The 21,176-nt window shown below is 45.4% G+C and overlaps 1 protein-coding gene across 1 annotated transcript; it reads right to left on the bottom strand.

The window, feature by feature from the left end:
- Nucleotides 1-7,363: 7,363 nt before the first annotated feature.
- On the bottom strand, nucleotides 7,364-19,673 carry LOC132892161 (uncharacterized). The gene is given in 6 exon segments (XM_060930557.1): nucleotides 7,364-8,240; nucleotides 9,129-12,322; nucleotides 15,855-16,711; nucleotides 16,714-17,457; nucleotides 17,460-18,470; nucleotides 18,473-19,673. Coding segments are annotated over 6 exon segments (7,884 nt in total).
- Between the last annotated feature and the right edge of the window lie 1,503 nt (nucleotides 19,674-21,176).

The following is a 21,176-nucleotide window of genomic DNA, read 5'->3' as shown; positions in this document are numbered from 1 at the left end:
TGTGCATCACTTTCTCTTTGTATGCAAGCTGCCCTACATATCTCCAGACATGGGGGAAAAAAATTTGAGGAGCTAAATGAAAGTTTGCTTTTGGAGAGTTCATCTCCTAAGAGATGAGAGTCCATCGTCTATCAGTGTCTCAAGGACATTCTTACCAAACATAATAAGGATATTGATGAGTCCATTGTTCTCATGGAAGCCAATCCTTTACTTAAAGCAACTTTTAAAAAGGCATTTTTTTCCACTGATTGCAGAAGGAGTAAATACTTTTAAAGGTCATTTTCCAATAATTGAACTGATAGAGTATCTTTATGATAGTTTCATATCAGCGCTGGAATCTATTCCACATTCCATTTCCCAGAACACACCATGGCCTACAAATCTGGCTGCCAAGGACTACAACACCCAAATTCCCTCACTGGTCACCAGGTTACAGATCACTCACACCTGTACACAATTACTGCCACACTATTTAAGGACTCAGTTTCCACATTCCATGTGAAGTAGTATTTGTACTGCTGGCCTTGTGTGGTTTGTAGTGACTGCTCTGATAATTGAGCTTGTTTTGTTATACCCCTGGGCTATTCTGTTGTGCCCTGAAGTTTGCCTGACTTTGCCCTTGAGTTTGATTCTTGTTCTGGATTTATTTGCTGGAGTTTTAAATAAACACAGTAACCAGCACTTGCTTGCTCTGACGGATAGAAAAATAATTCTTTCTCATGTATTCGTCTCTGAAGTGGTCTACCTGCTTAGCTGCTAAGATATGTTACACATCATTCAGTTTAATCATGAAAGCATATCTGTTTTTTGCCAGTCACTTTGAAATGGAATGTTTGAAAAGTACAACTTGCACACTTTTTGGCTGGATTTTAGACTGGTCTACAAACTGTTCAGCTGTCAGCTCTTGGTAAGAGTGATAATATAAAATTGCTTGGGTTTGACAAATTTCTTGACCACTTACTAAAAGGCATCAGAGGTGAAAGCAATTTCAGCAATGCCAGCCTAGTTTCAGAGTCAACATAATCAGCTAAAATTGTATCCTCAAACAAAATGCTGTCAATTCATGCCAGAGTCAGGATTACTGAGACCAGAGAGTAGAATGACAATGATTGAGCTTTACTGCAATGCCACCAGTGGCGGCTGGTAGTCTTTCAAACAGGGGAGGCTGGTCGGTTACGATATTTCCAGATTTTAAAAGAAAAAACACATCAATTTTGCCCATACTCTTGCCTCTGATCTGGCTGATTGTTGGCAGCGTCACAAACTGTGAAATAACAGGTTCTTTTGGCCCATTAGCCTACTGTCCAATATACATGATGGTGGTGTTGGGGGGGGGGTATATTATAACATTTTATATTTTAAAATTGTGGCATGTTGTTTAAAAATTGACCTCGGCTGTGTTTTTGTTTAAAAATGTTTTCCAAATTGTAGCGGTGTTTAATTCATATCCAGAAAAACATATTCCAATATAATATACTCAGCATAAACATTTTAAATAGATTCTATATTTTTGGTCCATCCATGACATATTACTAAAGTAGCCTATTTACTGTTGTTGATGTGGGTCACTTGCTGTTAGCCAATTCACTTTCTCGTACCAGGAGAGCTGAAAGGAACGAGTATTATTCCCTACCTTTTTCACCAAGTCAATTTGATGCATTGGTCTTTCCTGCTCTTTAATTTTAATTTTTTCCTCGAAAGGAAGACTGGCAAATGGCTTCGCCAAAATTAAATCAGCAATGCTTGGCATCCGTGCGCAGCTTTCTTGCTAGCTGACTAGCCCCCTCAAGTTCAAGTTCAGTCACTCAAATAAACGAAATTTCTGGAACTAAGATAGCAAACTTGACAACACTATATTTACACTTTATTTACAATGAAAATATATACAAACTAAAAAAGCTGGTAGAAACCGTATGTAATGAATGAAATCGAAATGTAAGCTGAGCTCTTACAATACACCACAGCACTTGCGAATCCGCATGGGACTGAACTGATGTTGCCAGATACGGCTGACGTTATCCAGCCCAAAATATGTTCAAAACCCGCCAAAATGCACTTAAAACCGACCAATTGGGAGGTAAATCGCCCAATCTGGCAACACTGTCCGCTGCCTGTCTGTAGTTGAAACGAGCTGTCAATCAAAGAAAATATCCGGCCGCTTTCACCAATCACCAGTCTCCTCGCGGAAACTGCCATGTCCCTCCCATGTGAGGCTCGGAGTCCGTGGGCGGGCATTTTCGCAGTATTTGTCCAATAACCGTCTTGCATTTTGAGATTGAAAAGCGCAGAGCTCCCAAATGCTGTTGAAGTCCATTGAGGCTGGGAGTCCGTGAGACTCCGTGGGCGGGCATTTTCGCAGTATTTGTCCAATAATCGTCTTGCATTTTGAGATTGACAAGCACATAGCTCCCAATCCACTGAGGCTGGGCTGCATCGCACTGTCACGAGGGGGAAAAACTCACGCACACATTAGGCGAACTGGGGAAAGTTATAACGGAATGATTTTGCACTGTAGTTGGGTTGAGCACATATATTTCTATGATTCTGGATCTGAAATAGCAATGTTATAAGGTCGGCTATAACATAAGCCTAGCGCAATTCATCCTACACGATGTTCGTCATTTTTAGAGGAGGCTGAGCCTCCCTCGTTGTCTTAGAGCAATCGCCCGTGAATGCCACATAGCATAAGGTTTTCTGGGTAATAGGAATTTTAAAGCAAATCAAAGGCGAAGTTCAAATATATTAGCTGCCCAGTTAGCCATATTGTTAATTGAAAGATTTTTGCTGAGGCTACAGATTTGAATTAAAGGAGGCAAATATTGATTTGCAGTAGCAAACCTCCCACAGTAAAATTTGGAAAGCCTTTCTCAAATAACTCAATTTTAATTTCCATTCAACCCATTAAAATACTTTATAGTTCATATTTTGTTTGGGAACTGTAACCTTGGTTAAGTAGTCAATAAGTAATTTCAATAGTTTACTATTATTAATAGTTTACACTTAGTGGTTAATAGTTTACCATGAATGCATCATTTTCTAATTACAGTTTCAAGTTGTCATTCTACAGCAGAATCAGGCATCTACCTTGTCAGTTTTTAGCAGGGCTTTGAACCGGTTCAAGGAACGAAAACGAAAACCGGGAACTTTTTCTATTTCACATGGAACAGAAACGAAACCAGAAACTTTATTATTTTTTATGTTCCGGAACAGAAACGCTTATTAAAAATAATGGTAACCGGTTAATACCGGTTTTTATTTCGTTCCTCAAAGTTTCCGTAGCCTACAAATAAAAAAAGCCATTCTTCTCCTGCGCAAGTTTCTATGACCTGCTGGGGTTCACTTCCTGTGTGACGTTCGCTGACTGAATGGAGAGAGCGGGAAGGTGGACTACTAGTGAGTAAGTGCATTACTGAGTGTCTGAGCAAAGAAGAGCCTGAACGATGCAACCTCCCTATTGGTTGTTTGTAAAAATGTATCAGTTGTTGCCCTTCCCACGGGAATCATCGCGGGCTCGAGAGACGAGACCTGACGAGTTAGTTCATTGGTAGCAGAACAAAATGTCTGGACACAAATCGGGTTTTCAGAAAAGGAAAGAAAATAAACGGAGGGTCGAAAATACAAAAAAGGAGGCAGAAAATGCAAAACGAGTTTTAAGGTAGGACAAATGGTTACTTTTTAAGGCAGCCCGCCGTGGCTGCAGGCTTTCAGTTGTCATTGAATGGTTACTTTTCTGAGGCAGCCCGCCGTGGCTGCCTGCAGGCTTATTTATTATAGCCCATTTAGTTAAAATAGTTTATATAAAATGTTTACAGTTATAGTTATGTGATGGTTGTCCTGATTTAGACTGTTTTTTTTTTTTGAGGGGGGGGGTTGCGCGATGTTGCACCCGGGTCCAGATTAGGGCAGAACCGGCCCTGGCTACATTTCAGGTGTAGTTTGTTTTATGTATGTATGTACTTGCATAGATGTGTACTTGGTCTTCCAATATGGCGCCTAACAAAATCTCGCGGCGCGGTGACGTCATGCGGTAGCCCTCTATAGGGCCTGACTAGCCTTTGGTAACACACTAAATGAATTATCTTTCATTTTTGGCACTTTTTCTGTTTGTGTAGATGGGAAGACATACTGAGAATCCAAATCGCCAACATTTGAAATAATAATTATTTTGAATTATTTCTTGTCTTATTTAATGAAGGTTGTAATAGAATTAGCCTACATTTGACTTAAGCTGGATGAGACAGAGACATAATTTTATAGCCATTTGTTAAACCGCTGACAGGGAACGTAATTAACCGTTCCGGGAACGAAATTTTTTTGTTCTAACCGGAACAAAACCGTAAATGTTAAAATTCCGTTTCTGTTCGGAACGAACCAATAGGAAAAAAATTCCGGTTCAAAGCCCTGGTTTTTAGCATAGATGTTAAATATTCACAATGGTCACAAGTTGTAGTTCATAATTCTAGATAAGCAAAGGTCCTTTGCTAACCTGACATGGTGCCTTTGAGCAAATTATTATTATTTTTTTTTTTTTACACATTACAATCCTTTTCTCCTCCCCTTAGGGCACACTTGTAAATGAACATATCTTCTCAGTGCAGCATCCAAGGTAAAGTAAAGGTCCTCTACCCTGAAGGCAAGTGCACAATATTGGTCAAAAGGAACCATGTAAGAGAGTGTTCCAGTGTTACCAATCCTGTCTGACTTTTGAGCCACTGATGGTTCTTATACTGCTAACAGAATAACTTGATCAGATCTTAAACAGATCAAGTGTGGTACAACTATTAAAAAAAATGTATGTAGGTCTTGGATATTGCACTTCGTAAAAGCTGTGTATGTTTCAATTACTTTACCTACACAGCATCTACTACACTGCACTGCAGTAGGCAGTGAACTGCATAAAACAATTGGTGTTCTTTTAATGCTGATAGATTTTACAGTCAATAAGTTTTTGGACGACAATGAGTTCTACTGCTTCGGACAGTCTTGATCATTTTTATTTTCATGGTCCAGTACCTTTTCACTTGAGAGAGACTGAAAGATGTAGTGGGTAGGACCTTAAGAGTGGGTGATGAGCCTGACTGCTATCTTTTTTGGTCTAATGATAAACAGGTTCTTGAAGGAGGGTACAGCCAATACTATTTTCTGGAGTCCAAATAATGTGCTGATGCTTGAGCCTCCATTGTGTGATCACTGACCCAAAATGTACATTTTGGGATAAGGTGAGGGCAGACTAAATAGAGCTGTAACTTTTTAAACTGCCATCAAAACTTAGCAGGGAGGTCCTAGAGTGAGGTGGTGTTATTAATGTAGAGAGGCTAGAGCAGAGGTGTGAGCCTCTTATGTACAACCTTATGTAGCCACAGTGCCCAAGAGAAAGTCTGATTATTTCTATATTAGCCTCATACACTGTTTTCTGGCTATTAGGATGTCCCAGGCCCACCAACATGTGGAGACAGGCACAGACAGCAGGGACAGATTGGTTTGTATTAGGTGTGAGATTAAATGGGCTGTCATGTTTTTAAGATAGGGAAGAGGCAATCCAAAGTCCTTCTAGAAAAGTCTGTCCATTCGATGGTTATCTTGGCAGTGCTCCTGGGCTGATATTTTCAGTCACACAAGATCAGGCTCCTATTTACTTGAATGGGGATAGATCCATATACCATTTTAAAAAAATTGAAATGGCTGTTCAAAAATGGTACAAGTAAGGTGTAGTCTTTCACTCAAATAACACAAGGGGATCCAGCAAATGCATACATTTGCATACATCTGTGTATGTGTAAGGGGCAGCGCCCACTTAAAGACAACTAACCTGAGTTTACTTAGAACTAAATGGGATAGCGGCTGGTATAGGAATTGTAGTTACTTGAGATATGTGCATGTGTGTGTGTGTGTATGTATAGCTGTGTGTTATGTCTATGTTTCCCACCCCACAACTTAGAATAAGAAACCAGTTTGAATAAACCAATTATTTTATTAGAGCTCTAAGCTCCAAGGCTACTAGCAAATGTTAAATGAAATAATGAGATATCTTGAGAAAAATAATAAAACAAAATAAAAGTAGATAAGTAATCTTCAGTAGTTCACTTAAATTTCTGTTACAAAGGGGCCTTCAGAGGCAGTTTAACACATTCAGTTTCTTATTAACCCAACACTCTTATTTTCAATATCAACCTAGGTGTTTCACACAACACAATTAACAAACCTATGGGTCCCGGGACTGCACTAATAGATACACTGAATAATAGTATCAAACAGTAAATTTCGTTTGCAAAAAAAAAAAATCAAAATAAGCCTGATTAGCCCACCTTAATACACTCACTAGGGCAATCAAAAGTAAGGCTACCACCACATAAATGAAAGACCTTCAACGTTACAGTGTACAAATCAAAATCACCATGCACGAGTAGGAATACAGGCAATAATGTCACGGAGTTCCGAATGTCCATAAACGCAATTGTGAGCACAGTTCCTCAACGTGAAATGACGTTACTCAGTTCCATAGCACTTAATCCAGCAGTTGCACAAATGTTTAGTCTTTAAGGAGTTGTAAAGGACTCCTTAAAACAGTGCTGCTTTGCGTGAGGTCAGGTGGCAGGGTATACTCACAAACCCGTGGAAGGAGAGCGAGGGAGAGAATGAAGGAAACTTTCAACCTGTTCGGATTGGAGCAAACCAGTGTTCATGGACCCCAGCGCCGTCCTCTCGCAGAGACTCGCCAGCTGTCACCACTCACACCGTTCCAACACCCGAACTTTGCAAATGACAAGTTTCCTAGTCAACAGAATAAAACTTCACCGCACCAAACTTCTCCGGCTCATGTGCTCACCGCCATGTTTCGAATTGTCCCTTTGTTCAACTCCGCTCCGCCTCTCCACTCTCCCTCCACACCTGAAGTGCCCTCTCATTGGCTGAGTAGCCACTCATGCTCTCTCCCACATTCCCCCCTTCCAAACCCTGCCACCACCAAGACTTCATGACAGCACTGGACCACGTTGAGCAATGTCCATTAGCACGCCATAGTCCGGACGTGCCACAGGGACCACAAAAAAAAGCCACTCTCTTCTTTTTTTTTTTTTTACAGAAAAGCTTTTTTTCTCTTCTTTTACATCAAACATAAACAGAGGTAGCACACAAGGTAAGAACACGATACATGTTAAAATCAAATGCAATAACATATTACAGCAAATCAAAACATGTTTAAACTATTTCAAGACATAATCCTGAAACCTAATAGGGAGTTGACCCCTTGAACTTCTCTGAGGCCTAGGAGGCAGAGGCTGATCCTCACTATCTGTACTGGACCCATCTACATCAGCAAATGATGCACTTCCCTCTGACTCCACCCCTGTACCCTGGCCTTCATCTAAAACTGAATGCTCACTATGTTCATCCCCACTACCAGTGTCAGAGTTACTGTGTTGTGGACCGTGGGTGTGCATGTTGTGTGTTGTGTATGGTGCGTGTGAGGTTCATGGGGGGGACTATACGGCACATAAATCATATCGCCTTCGTCAGACATAGTCTGATCTAAAGCCCTATGTGAACAATGGGATTTGGGACTTCTTTGAAACCTGGGGACTTCGAAAGTGCAGGGTTTCAACTGGTCTCTGTGTACAACTCGAGTAGGGCCACCAGCCTCTGGCTTAATGGTGAAGACTGGCATATCAGGGTGGTTCTGGGCCACCACCAGGTAGGGATCTGACTCCCAGCGATCCTGAATCTTATTTCTTCCCCGTCGTCGGTGATTCCGCAAAAGAACTCTGTCTCCCGGTCTAAGGAGCGCTCCGCGGGCTTTGCGATCATAAATCCTCTTCCGTCTCCGAGAGGCGTCCTGTCCAGCTTGGCGTGCTGCATCTACTGCGGTCCGTAACCGCTGATGATGGCTGAGGACCCACTCATCAAGGTTTTCAACATCACTAACTTGCAGGTCTTTGCCTCCTAGTATGTCTCTAGGTAGTCGTGCATCCCTCCCAAAGAGCAGATAAAAGGGTGAGTACCCAGTCGAGCTGTGTATGTGACTGTTATAGACCATGGTTAACTCTGGAAGATATTCTCTCCAGTTTCTTTTCTTTTCTGCAGGGAGCGACCTGAGCATGTCGTGCATCGTCCTGTTAAAACGTTCACACTGGGCATTTCCCTGCGGGTGATAGGGACTCATCCTGCTCTTGCCAATCCCGTACACACGACAGAGCTCTTTAATGACACTGGCCTCAAAGTTCCGACCTTGGTCAGAATGTAACCTAGCAGGACAGCCATAATAGACAAACCAGTTCTTAATGATTGCATTGGCTGTCGTTCTAGCTGTCTGGTCTTTGGTTGGAACTGCTATCGTGAACCTTGTAAACATATCAGTAAGCACAAGGACATTTTCATACCCCCCAACAGATGGTTCTAAGAGGGTATAGTCCATTGCTAGCACTTCTAAAGGGGCTACAACGTTTGTGCAAGTCATTGGGGCTTGAGCCTTGGGGAAAACGTCTCTTGTGAGGGCACAGCGCTTGCATTGCTGTACCCAGCACTTGACATCTCTAGCCATAGCAGGCCAATAATAGCCCCGCCTCAGGGCCTCTATCATGCCCTTTTCGCTGAAGTGCCCACCATGGTCGTGTTGCCTCTCAAACACCGTTCTCTGTAGGGGCCCGGGAACAACCAGCTGACACACATCTTCACCATCTCTGGGGTCTCGCAGGCACCGGAATAGGACGCCATGCTGGATCTTCAGTCGCCCCCATTGTCCTAGGAGCCGCCGCTGTGGCCAGTTCATCATCTGCAGAACCTTATTCAGGGGCTTTCGGCAGGCTTTCAGCGCAACCAGGACAGGGCTAATGTCAGGGTCCTGCATCTGTAGTTCCTGCATCTCATCCCAGCTACATCCGCCGATCTGGCCTCTCACCTTAGACTGAGCTGCTGAATGAACTGGTGCCTCCTTCGCATCCACACCATTTGTTGGCCACAGACAGGCGCGCACCTCATCTTCTCTTATGACAAGGAAATCTTTCTCTCTGTCCTCCACTTCGGGCTCCTCGGCCACCGGGATACGGGACAGCACGTCAGCATTTTGGTTCATCCTGCCTGGTTTATAGTGAACTTCGAAGTTAAATTCGGCCAATTGAGCCACCCACCTTTGCTCAACTGCGCTGAGGTTGGCAGTCTCTAAGTACCTTAGCGGGTTGTGGTCTGTAATGACTGTAAATTTAGAGAAGAAGTCACGAAACTTTTCAGTGATTGCCCACTTGAGGGCAAGTAGCTCTAGCTTAAAAGCACTATAGTTTCGGTCATTTCTCTCTGAGCCCCGCAGACCCCGACTAGCAAAGGCTATGACCCGCTCGATGCCCTCCTGTTTTTGGCTCAAGACTGCTCCCAGGCCTAGGCAACTTCCATCTGTGGTCACTATGAACGGGAGACCAAGATCAGGATATGCAAGTATGGGTGGGGCCATGAGGCACCTTCTGAGGCTATCGAATGATGCCTGACACTCCTCATCCCACTCAAATGGTTGTGACATAGCATTCATTACACCTCTTTTCTGTTTGCCCATCAGAGCATGTAAAGGCCTTGCTAGTTGAGCGAAGCAGGGAATGAACCGCCTGTAGTATGACATGAAGCCTACTACTTGTCGAACCTCTTTAACAGAACGTGGGACAGGCCAGTCTTCCAACACCTTCACCTTTTCCATGTCTACTTGAACTCCTTCGGCCGAGACTACATGCCCAAGGAATTTGACTTCTTTCTTGAGCAAGAAGCACTTCTTGGGTTTGAGCTTGAGGCCATGTTTGTGTAGATGACTCAACACAAGATCTAAGCGCTGCAGGTGACTGTCAAAGTCCCTCGAAAATATGAGGACATCGTCCAAATAAATTAACATTTCAAAAGCCAGATCTCCCAGTACCACCTCCATTAGTCGCTGAAATGTCGCGGGGGCGTTGCAGAGCCCAAATGGCATGCGGGTCCATTGATACAAGCCGAATGGTGTCGTTACAGCAGTTTTCTCCTGGTCTTGTGGGGCTACAGCTACTTGGAAACACCCGGCAGTGAGGTCCAAAGAAGAAAATAGCTGTGCGTGGCCCAGGGCATCCAATGACTCTTCCACCCTTGGAAGAGGGTAAGCATCTCTGTGCGTTACGCTATTAAGCTTCCTGTAATCACAACAGAACCGCACTGATCCATCTCTCTTCATGACCACGACTGCCGGGGACGCCCATGGACTGCAGCTCTCTTTAAGTACCCCCTGTGCCACTAGATCCTGCACATGCTGCTTAACTTCTTGGAAAACATGGGGTGGTACTCTGCGATGTCTTTGTTTAATGGGGTGTGCACTGCCGGTGGGGATACAATGTGTAACGGTAGTGGTGTAGCCATAATCCCTATCATCTCGTGAAAACACAGCATGATGCTTCTCCAACAGGTGGTCGAGCTGGTGCACTTGGTCTGGGGTGAGGCCTTGAAGATCTGCTTGTACAGGAACGGCCAATGGCCCTGGTTCTTCCCGCTTAGGCTGCACCTCGCTTGCAATGGCTTTGACTCGGAGCTCACCTACTGCCTCTTCAAAAGCCACTACCTCTTTAGGCAGCACTTTGTGTGGCTTACATAGTTCAGCCACTCTTGCTCTTGGAGGCAAAACAATGGGTTTGTGGCTTGGGTTCATTAGCCGGACTGGGACCTTCCCACCCACTGAGTTTGCTAGAACATTGGCTATCAACAGCCCTGAAGGCATGTTCACAGTAGATGAAGCCTCCACCAAGACCTGGTATTTTATTTTAGGGGGCACCCGACAACGACCTTCAATGACTGTCTCACTGCAGGGGGGAATAACAACAGCCCGCCTACCGCCCACTTTGACGAAGCCAATTCTCCCATTACAGTCCACCATTTGCTCTTCCTTGCCCATTTCCACGAAGACACGATGAAGGCTCGCACCCCCACCCTGCTGCCCATGCCTGTCCATCTTCTGAACACCCTCTAGGCCAAGGAAGAGGCTGCGAAGCTCGCCAAGCACATTCATGCCTAGTATGCCTGAGGCTCCACCGGCACCATCAGTCTTATCTCGAAGCACGAACACACACTTTCCTGGGAGCCTCTTTCCCAAGCACTCAATGTCAGCATACAGGCACCCAATTATGGGGATGTCCAACCCATTTGCAGCGGTTAATTTTACCCAATTGGCAGGTGACAAAGTTTTTCCTCCAAACTGTCTTTTAAAGTGTGTCTCCGAAATAGTGGTGACTTCAGAGCCGGTATCTAACAGGCAGCAGGTTCTCACTCCATCGATAAGCACATCTACTGTAAAACAGTTGCCAAAGGCACTTTCAGCACCCTCAACCTGCCTAGGCCAGTCAAAAGCCAATGTGTTAGGTTTTACTGCTGCTGTGCTGATTTTTGCCGCCTTCTGTTCAGTTTGCTCTGGCTTGGTCACTGCAGCATGAGCTTGGAACGTTACCCCTTTTCTTTGTTGGCAGTTTCGACTTGTATGCCCGGGTTGCCCACATGTATAACAGATGAGTCTGCCCTCTTGGTCTCGAAGAGGTGGCTTTTTAACTGCCGCCTGTGGGCTATTGCACAGCTCAGATCTTTGCAATGCTGTGAAAAGCTCATCCTGTCTTGCTGCAAGTTTTTGTATAGATTCCTGCAGTGACTGCAGCGACGGCGCAGAAGGGCTGTTTTCAGCAGACGTGGCGCTTATTGTGCCTCGGTTGGGGTTCTTGACCGGCGTAGCTGACAGAACCTCTTCCTCTTCTGACCAGTCAATCGCAGCCTGCATAAGTGCGCTGAAGGTTTGAGATGGCTCTGTCTTGGTCTGCCGCTTCATCTCTCTGCGTAAGGAGTTATCATTCAAGCCCAACACAAACTGCTCTTTAAGCACAACATCCAGGTCTGGAAAACGCTTTCCATCATGCCGCATTAACCTACGAAGCTTTTCCTGAAGATTATAAGCAAACGCCCTAATTTTTTCACCAGCTACTTGTTTGCGATCATAGAACTCTCTTAATCGTGTGCCTACAGGGACCTTATCACCATACACCTCCTCTAGGACTTTGAAAACAGACTCAGCATCTGTAGTGCTACTCTCCAATCTAACGGTGAGTTTGGCTTCCCCCTTCAGATGTTGCTTTATGAGTTCTACTTTATCCTCTTCAGGAATTTTACAAACTTTAAAGTATGACTTCATTGAAGCTATCCACTCTTCTATACTCTGTTCATCACTTCTTTTACTGCCTGTGAAATCTGTGCACTTTCTATCTCTCTGTATGAAGACAGTGGGTTGGTTTTTCTGCTCTAATACAGCTTTTGCCATAGCCAGAGCTTCTCTTTGGTCAGACCTCGCCTGTTCAAGGAGCGTTGTTTGTTCCTTCATTTGAGAAGACTGTTCGGCAAACTTTGCTTGAAGCTCTTCAAACTGCTCACGCAGCTGATTCATTTCTTCTGACATTGTTAACTAAGCTAATGTAAAGCCAAGGAATGAATATAAAAGAGGTATGCAGCACAAATGTTCGTCCTGTTCGTATACGCCAAATGTAAGGGGCAGCGCCCACTTAAAGACAACTAACCTGAGTTTACTTAGAACTAAATGGGATAGCGGCTGGTATAGGAATTGTAGTTACTTGAGATATGTGCATGTGTGTGTGTGTGTATGTATAGCTGTGTGTTATGTCTATGTTTCCCACCCCACAACTTAGAATAAGAAACCAGTTTGAATAAACCAATTATTTTATTAGAGCTCTAAGCTCCAAGGCTACTAGCAAATGTTAAATGAAATAATGAGATATCTTGAGAAAAATAATAAAACAAAATAAAAGTAGATAAGTAATCTTCAGTAGTTCACTTAAATTTCTGTTACAAAGGGGCCTTCAGAGGCAGTTTAACACATTCAGTTTCTTATTAACCCAACACTCTTATTTTCAATATCAACCTAGGTGTTTCACACAACACAATTAACAAACCTATGGGTCCCGGGACTGCACTAATAGATACACTGAATAATAGTATCAAACAGTAAATTTCGTTTGCAAAAAAAAAAAATCAAAATAAGCCTGATTAGCCCACCTTAATACACTCACTAGGGCAATCAAAAGTAAGGCTACCACCACATAAATGAAAGACCTTCAACGTTACAGTGTACAAATCAAAATCACCATGCACGAGTAGGAATACAGGCAATAATGTCACGGAGTTCCGAATGTCCATAAACGCAATTGTGAGCACAGTTCCTCAACGTGAAACGACAGCAGTTGCACAAATGTTTAGTCTTTGAGTTGTAAAGGACTCCTTAAAACAGTGCTGCTTTGCGTGAGGTCAGGTGGCAGGGTATACTCACAAACCCGTGGAAGGAGAGCGAGGGAGAGAATGAAGGAAACTTTCAACCTGTTCGGATTGGAGCAAACCAGTGTTCATGGACCCCAGCGCCGTCCTCTCGCAGAGACTCGCCAGCTGTCACCACTCACACCATTCCAACACCCGAACTTTGCAAATGACAAGTTTCCTAGTCAACAGAATAAAACTTCACCGCACCAAACTTCTCCGGCTCATGTGCTCACCGCCATGTTTCGAATTGTCCCTTTGTTCAACTCCGCTCCGCCTCTCCACTCTCCCTCCACACCTGAAGTGCCCTCTCATTGGCTGAGTAGCCACTCATTTGAGGGGCTGTTTGCTCTTGACGCAAGCACTCATTATCTGCCTGCAACTGTACAACCATTTCCCGTAACTGCTGCATTTCCTCCTCCATAACTATAGGAACCGAAATGTCAGGGCTATAGCAAATTATGCAAAAAAACCCAAAAACAATCCTACCTTAGGCCAGGTACCAATTGTTCCTGAAAATCGCAGCTGCTGCCCTGTCTCCCTACTACACAACCACACAGTAAATACCAAATGAATTCAGAAAGAAAAAGAAATGAAAAGAACAAACAAAACAAACAAATAAACACACCTCTCCAGCCTTACTGAGTGAAATCCTGCTGACTATGCCAGTTTGTAGCGAAGGCCAGGCAATAAATGTAAATTTTGGTAGTCGACTACGCCAGTCTGGGAGTTATGTTCCCAGACACCATTAACCAGTTACTAAGACACTAACCATGACAAGCAATTAGGCACACAGGTTCAAACACTCTTAGGCCAGGGAGGTATGTTCCACACAAAATATTTATTACAACGCATGGATAACAACCACTAATAAAACAAATTCGAGTTTTAAGACAACCACTCACACCTCACTTAAACATACTCCAAATGACCTGGGACACTACACATACATAGCCATAGTACCTACTGCTTACTTTAATAAATAGAACTAGGACAGAGCTAGGGCTTACCAAGCGCGCCAGGCTGACAGACAAGAGAAAAGGGGCAGAAGCCCAGAAAAGAAACACAAACAAAATCACAGCACACAACTGTAAAACAAAGCAAAAATCACCCGTTGTGCACACAGCAAAGGAAAAAGTGAGAAGGCTCCACCACCTCTAGGTCAGCCGAGGACCCGCCTGGATTGCTACACTCCTGTCCAAAAAGGGAGAGAAAAATACACAGATCAGACAAATACCTACAGCAGCTACTGGCATTCTAAAAAGTTAAATATACTTAGAGCACAGTAATGTGACTTAACTTTCCTCACAGCTAGGGCTGAACATTGTCCCGAAGCGCTCCCACTGGACAGAAAAAAAGTACAGCTACCCTGGTCACAGGAGGCAAAGTTAGACAGATCATACAGATCCACGAGCATACATACACTCTTTCTACATGTACTTAACTGGCATCATGCCCAAACACACCATACACATCCACCCACAAACACACACATACACAAGACAAAAAAAACCACAGGCACTGCTACATTAGGCCACTCTGTAGTACATTTCATAAACAAAACAAATAAGCAAAACCAAAAAGAAAACTACAGACACAACAGGCACTTAATTACTACAACTTGGCTGCTTTGCACCAAGCCCCCCAAGTATGCAGTAGCCTACAGGCCAACAGCAACTGTGAAGCAGCAGCAAGCAAGCCGAGCAGCCACCATTTGTAAGTGGACAATCAAACGGGTGACAAAACAGCAGCAGCGAAAGCCATGGGAACAGTAGGCGAGCAGCTTCCAGCACATGCAAATCTGAAAAACAAAATGAAACTTAAAATACTAAATCGCTTTATAAGCCACACATAGCAAGATTAAAAAAAAAAAATGTACATACATACCACGTAAACAATACTTCTGCTCCACTACAGACCATGAAGAAAAAAAAACTCTGAAGCCAACACGTACTCCAACTAAATTGGACAGGCTAACGAAGCGAAAAGAACGGATATTAAATCACTATAAGTCTCATATAAGACGATAGGAAGATTAACAGATACATACCACATGAACAGTGCTCCACGCTCCACTAGACCAGAGAGAAAGAAAACAACTTCCGCTAAAAAGCAACCTCCGGAGCCAGTGCGTACTCCTGTTGTAGAGTAACTAATGTAAGCACGGCAGCAACTGAAAGTTAAATAAGGCTGCTCCACACGTCCCACCGCATCAACCAGGAACTAACAACCCCCTACCATCACAACACACACCACTTCCTTAAATAGTCCAGAGTGCCCAAAATTAGTTCCTGTGTTAAGACCGAGACTTGACTCCTCCTAGTGGAGGGGAGAAAGAATGTGAATATGTACCCCACTACAATCTACCCCCCAACTTTGTATCGGCGTCCCGACGATAAAACAGAAGACAACCAACAGACCCAAGAGCTTACTGGACACTAGACAAAAAACAAAACAAAACACGCCTAATCAGGGACCTTACAACTAGGCCCTGATGTCTGAGGGAGATGATGGGGGTTTGAATGCTGGCCAGCAGTTGTACGTCCTGTCCGGCATACAGCCTGTATACTGGGCTGATCTAAAGGTGCCAAAGGGGCCACAGACTCTATTGGGCCCTGTGCCAACTCCCCTATGGGTTCCGCAGAGTCCAAATCCCCTGCTGTTGGCACCGGCACCTCTGTCGGCACCATGTTAGGCAGTCTGGAGGTGGAACCGACTACCGGACCTACCAAGCAGAGTTCCTGATCATCAAAGGGGTCCACTGGACCTACTGGTGACGGGGGATGGGGATTTACCACCGGTGGCCCAGGATCTGGTCCCACCAGGGGTTTTAGCATGTCCTGATGGACATGCCGGACCTTCTGCGAGTCATCCGCCAGTGCAATGGTGTAAACTACTCCATCACTAAGGGGAGCCTTTACCACCCTGTAAAGCACCGAACTCCAGGCGTCCTGAATTTGACGACCCTGGACTCCGAGGTCTCGGAGGTAGACCAACTGACCCACCCATAAGGGCATGTCTCGTACTCGCTGGTCATGCCTTTCCTTCCTTCGACTGGCTGCTGTTTGTAAGCGCTCCCGAGCACCTTCATAGGCTACCATTAATCACACCTGGTGCTCCACTACCCAGTCTTGGACCTTCCCAGGTACCGGGTCTTCAACCCAGCCTAGAAGGAAATCAATAGGAAGTCTAGCTTCCTGACCAAACATTAAAAAGAATGGGGATTCCCCTGTGCTCTGGTGCGGCGTAGAGTTGTAAAAAAACAGCACTTGTGGGAGACACGAGGCCCAGTCTCTTTTCTGTGACACAGGCAATGTACGGAGAAGATTGTAAAGGGTCCTATTGAACCTCTCACACTGCCTGTTGCCTGCGGGATGGTAAGGGGTGGTGCGGGACTTAGTGACCCCATAAAGGAGCTCTCAAAACTCCTTCCCTGATCTGAATGGATACAACTCGGGACCCCGAATTTGTAAAACCACTCATTTAGCAAAACCTGTGCCACTGTAGAAGCTCGTTGATCCCGAGTGGGAACAGCCTGGGTGAATTTGCTAAATACGTCCGTCAGGACCAGCACATTCTCTAAACCATTACGAGATGGCTCTAGGAGGGTGAAATCTATGGCTAAGATCTCATTGGGTCTGGAGGCCAAAAAGTGGCCCATAAACCCATGCGACCCCGATGCAGAATTTTTAGCCACTTGGCAGCGCTCACACTGTTGACACCACTGTTTAACATCCGCTGACATTCCCGGCCAATAACACCGTAGCCTCACTAAGTCAGTGGTCCTCTCCACACCCTGGTGGCCGTGATCTTGGTGCAATTGCATAAGCACCTCCCGTTGCAGGACTTCAGGCAAAAGAAGTTGACAGTACTCCTCACCCCCATCAGGGTGGAACACTCGATGGTATAACACTCCCTCCTGCTCTATTAGGCGGTCCCACTGACGCAAAATTATCTGTACCTTTGGAGATACCTGTGACCTCTTCTCTGGCGCTGGCTGTACCCGTTTCCTCCAAAACTCCAGCACATCTTTCAGAAGGGGATCAGCCTCCTGTAGAGCCCGAAGGTCAGAGGGGGTGTAAGATGGCAAGACACAAACCATGGACTGCATTGCTGGCACTAAGCACTGAAGGCTTGGAGCACCCTGCAGGGCTTCAGGAATGCAGTACCAGGAAGAACCTGATCAGCTACATCCTGGCTGGACATGTACTGCCGTGAAAGTGCGTCTGCATTTCCATTGCTGCGGCCTGATCGATACTTCAGTTCAAAGTTGAAGGCTGCAAGCTGAGCTGCCCACCAATGTTCAGTCGCCCCTAATTTAGCTGACTGCAAGTAGCTAAGCGGATTGTTATCTGTAAAGACCACACATCTCTGCCCCAAGAGGTACTCCCTAAACTTCTCTGTCATGGCCCACTTGAGCGCTAAGAACTCCAGTTTCATAGAACTGTAATTCACCATATTGCGCTCAGTGGGCCGGAGCCCCCTGCTGGCATAAGCTACAGGTCTTACCCTACCCTCCTGTTCCTGGGAGAGAACTGCTCCTAGGCCATTATGACTAGCATCGACCTCCAGTATGAATGGGCGCGAGAAGTCAGCATAAGCGAGTACTGGGGCAGAAACTAGCTTGGCCTTCAATGCCTCAAAGCTCTGTTCACACTCCGGGGTCCATACCATCTCTATAGCCTTCCCCGACCCCCGCCTAGACTTTGAACCCACTAGCTCCACCACTAGCTTATGTAACGGGGCTGCCAATCGCGCAAAACCTTCAACAAAACGCCTGTAGTAGCTAGCAAATCCTAAAAAGGATCGCAACTCTGAAACATGCTTGGGACACTGCCACTTAGCCACTGCTTCGACCTTAGCCGGGTCAGTGGACACCCCCTGACTCGAAATGATGTGGCCCAAATAGCCAACTTCCCGCTGGAAAAAAGCACACTTTTCCAATTTAGCTTTTAACCCTTCCCGTTGAAGTCGACTCAAGACAATTTCCAAGCATTGCAAATGTTGTGAGACTGATGCAGAAAAGACAATAATGTCGTCTAAATAAAGCAGAAGTGATTGGCCCTGCTGGTCTCCAAACATCCTCTGCATCAGCCTCTGAAATGTACTGGGAGCATTACATAATCCGAAAGGCATACGATTCCATTCAAACAAGCCGAATGGTGTACAGAAAGCTCTGACACAGGGACCTGATTGTAACCGCTGGCTAGATCTAACGTCGAGAACCAGCATGCACCGGACAACGTGTCAAGGCTTTCTTCAATGTGAGGAAGGGGAAAAGCATCTTTTCTGGTCTTACTATTGAGCAACCGATAGTCAACACACATACGCAATGTCCCATCTTTCTTTTTGACCAAGACAATAGGAGAAGCATAAGGACTTGAGCTCTCTCGAACAACTTGAGCCTCCAAAAGCTGATTAATGTGAGCCTTTACAGTCTCGTACTCAGATGGAGGAATGTGCCGATACCTCTGATGGACTGGTGTATCATCTAACAAAGGGATATCATGGGATATCAAATTTGTGCAACCCAAGTCACCCTCATGGGCAGAAAAGACTGAGCTATATCGCTGGAGTAGGTCCCTGACCTGAAGCTGTTCGTCTTCAGACAAGGCGCTCAAGTCCACTGCCTGGATTTTGTCCTGCAAAGAGCTAGTCACCAACTGGGCGGACACAGTCGCAGTGGTAGGTCTAACTTCCGTGATACCCGTAGGAAAGCTAATAATCTGAACAGGGGTTAAAGACCCCATGCTAATGCGGGGGTAAAGCAAGGCTTCAGTCATGCCCATGTTGACCACTAGGACTAGAGCTGTACCCCTTATGATCTGAACAAGACACGGGAAGGCAAGAAAGCCAGCTGGAAGTCCAGATGGAAGAGGTTCAAAAAGTGCTGCTGTACCAGCCAGCTGGGCAGGACAAGTACACGGTATAAATTGCATCACCCCACCTGGGATACGCACCGTGTGGGTACCCCGAATCCGAGCGGTACCTATAGGCAAGTCCAACGGCTGAATGGCAGACTGATGACACTTCTGCAAAGCCTCAAGAACCAGACCAGGAACCTGCACCACTGATGGGGTATCAAACAAAGCAGGGCCATAGGCCCCAAAAAGCTCCTGGTAGCACCGACTAATGACATTCATTCCCAGCACTCCAGGAACAGCAGGTGGGGTGCCTGGGGAGTCTTGTACAATCAGGATCACACAATGTGGAATAAGTCTCTCACACAAGAAAACATCCAACTCCAAGTAGTCAAGATATGGAATGGCCAAGCCATTGGCTGCCCGCAACTGGAGCCAATGGCAAGACTGCAGGCGGTCATGACCCCATAGTTCAAACTGCTGGCGAAAAAAGCTCTCGGTTACCGTAGATACCATTGATCCAGTATCTAACAAACAAGGGACCCCCCCCCCGATGCAGACATCAATATTAGGACAAGAGGACATCAACCTGGGAGCAGAAGAAACAAAAGAGCCAGTAGAAAACCCATCTGCGTTGTGGCTCGGCAACGCAGTGGGATTCAGTTTCCCTGCTCCGGCAGTTGGGATGACCTGGATGTAGCAACATGAAGAGTTGAAAGGTTGGGGTGAGGAACTCTTTCCCCATCAGTCTTTAGCAAAATGGCCGGGTTTTTGACATCGGCAACAAATGATTGGGCCACTGCGCTGAGGGCAACCAGAAAACCCAGCAGCTTGGAGGGATGCTACTGTCTGTGTCAGTTGGCTAAGTTGTTCCTGCTGCTGTTTCAACATGGTTTTTAATTCATCCAGTTCAGAGCTTTTTGGCACTGTTGGAGAAGTGGAACCGGGACCGCCGCGCATGGCATACTGAATGCCATAAGCTGAAGGTAAGGAGAAACTACGGGCCCTAACACTTCCCGGTAAGCCCTCCCTTTCCCATCTCATGGCTTCACCACGCACTTCCAGCAAAGTGGCTGTGGGCTGGCGACGAACAAACTGCTTTAATTCCCGGTGAAGGGCATTATCGAGTACATGTTCTACAAACTGATCACGAAGTAAGACTATGGAATTAGGCACACCATCTGGAGCCCATTGTTTCACTTGCTCCATCAAAGTCATCAAAGCCAGGGAGAACTCCTGCAACGTTTCACCTTCCTGCTGCTGTCTTGCAAAGAAAGCTTGTTGCAAGGTCACATATGATTGAGAGAGACCATAAAGCTCTTGCAAAATAGCCAAAACCTTGGCGGGATCTCTTTGCTCTATACTGGGCTGATACTTAATTTCCTGCTTTGCCTCTCCCTCAAAATGATCAAAGATGAAGAAGGCTTTATCAGCCTCAGATATGTGCCGTGCTCGCATACATGCCTGTATTTCCTCAGTCCATTCCTCCAGCCCTATACCAGTTTTCCCATTGAACATGGGACACTTCCGCTCACGGGGTATAACAACTAACCGCTCCATTACCGGAATGCTGGTTCCTGCCGTTGGCACTGAACCAGCTGCCGCAGGTGTAGGCAAGATTGGGTTGGAGCTCATTTGAGGGGCTGTTTGCTCTTGACGCAAGCACTCATTATCTGCCTGCAACTGTACAACCATTTCCCGTAACTGCTGCATTTCCTCCTCCATAACTATAGGAACCGAAATGTCAGGGCTATAGCAAATTATGCAAAAAAACCCAAAAACAATCCTACCTTAGGCCAGGTACCAATTGTTCCTGAAAATCGCAGCTGCTGCCCTGTCTCCCTACTACACAACCACACAGTAAATACCAAATGAATTCAGAAAGAAAAAGAAATGAAAAGAACAAACAAAACAAACAAATAAACACACCTCTCCAGCCTTACTGAGTGAAATCCTGCTGACTATGCCAGTTTGTAGCGAAGGCCAGGCAATAAATGTAAATTTTGGTAGTCGACTACG

Source organism: Neoarius graeffei, chromosome 9 (genome assembly GCF_027579695.1).
Source record: "Neoarius graeffei isolate fNeoGra1 chromosome 9, fNeoGra1.pri, whole genome shotgun sequence".
Classification (NCBI taxonomy): domain Eukaryota; kingdom Metazoa; phylum Chordata; class Actinopteri; order Siluriformes; family Ariidae; genus Neoarius; species Neoarius graeffei.
Note: the sequence above shows the minus strand (reverse complement) of the source record. Positions and strands in the feature narration are given on the sequence as shown.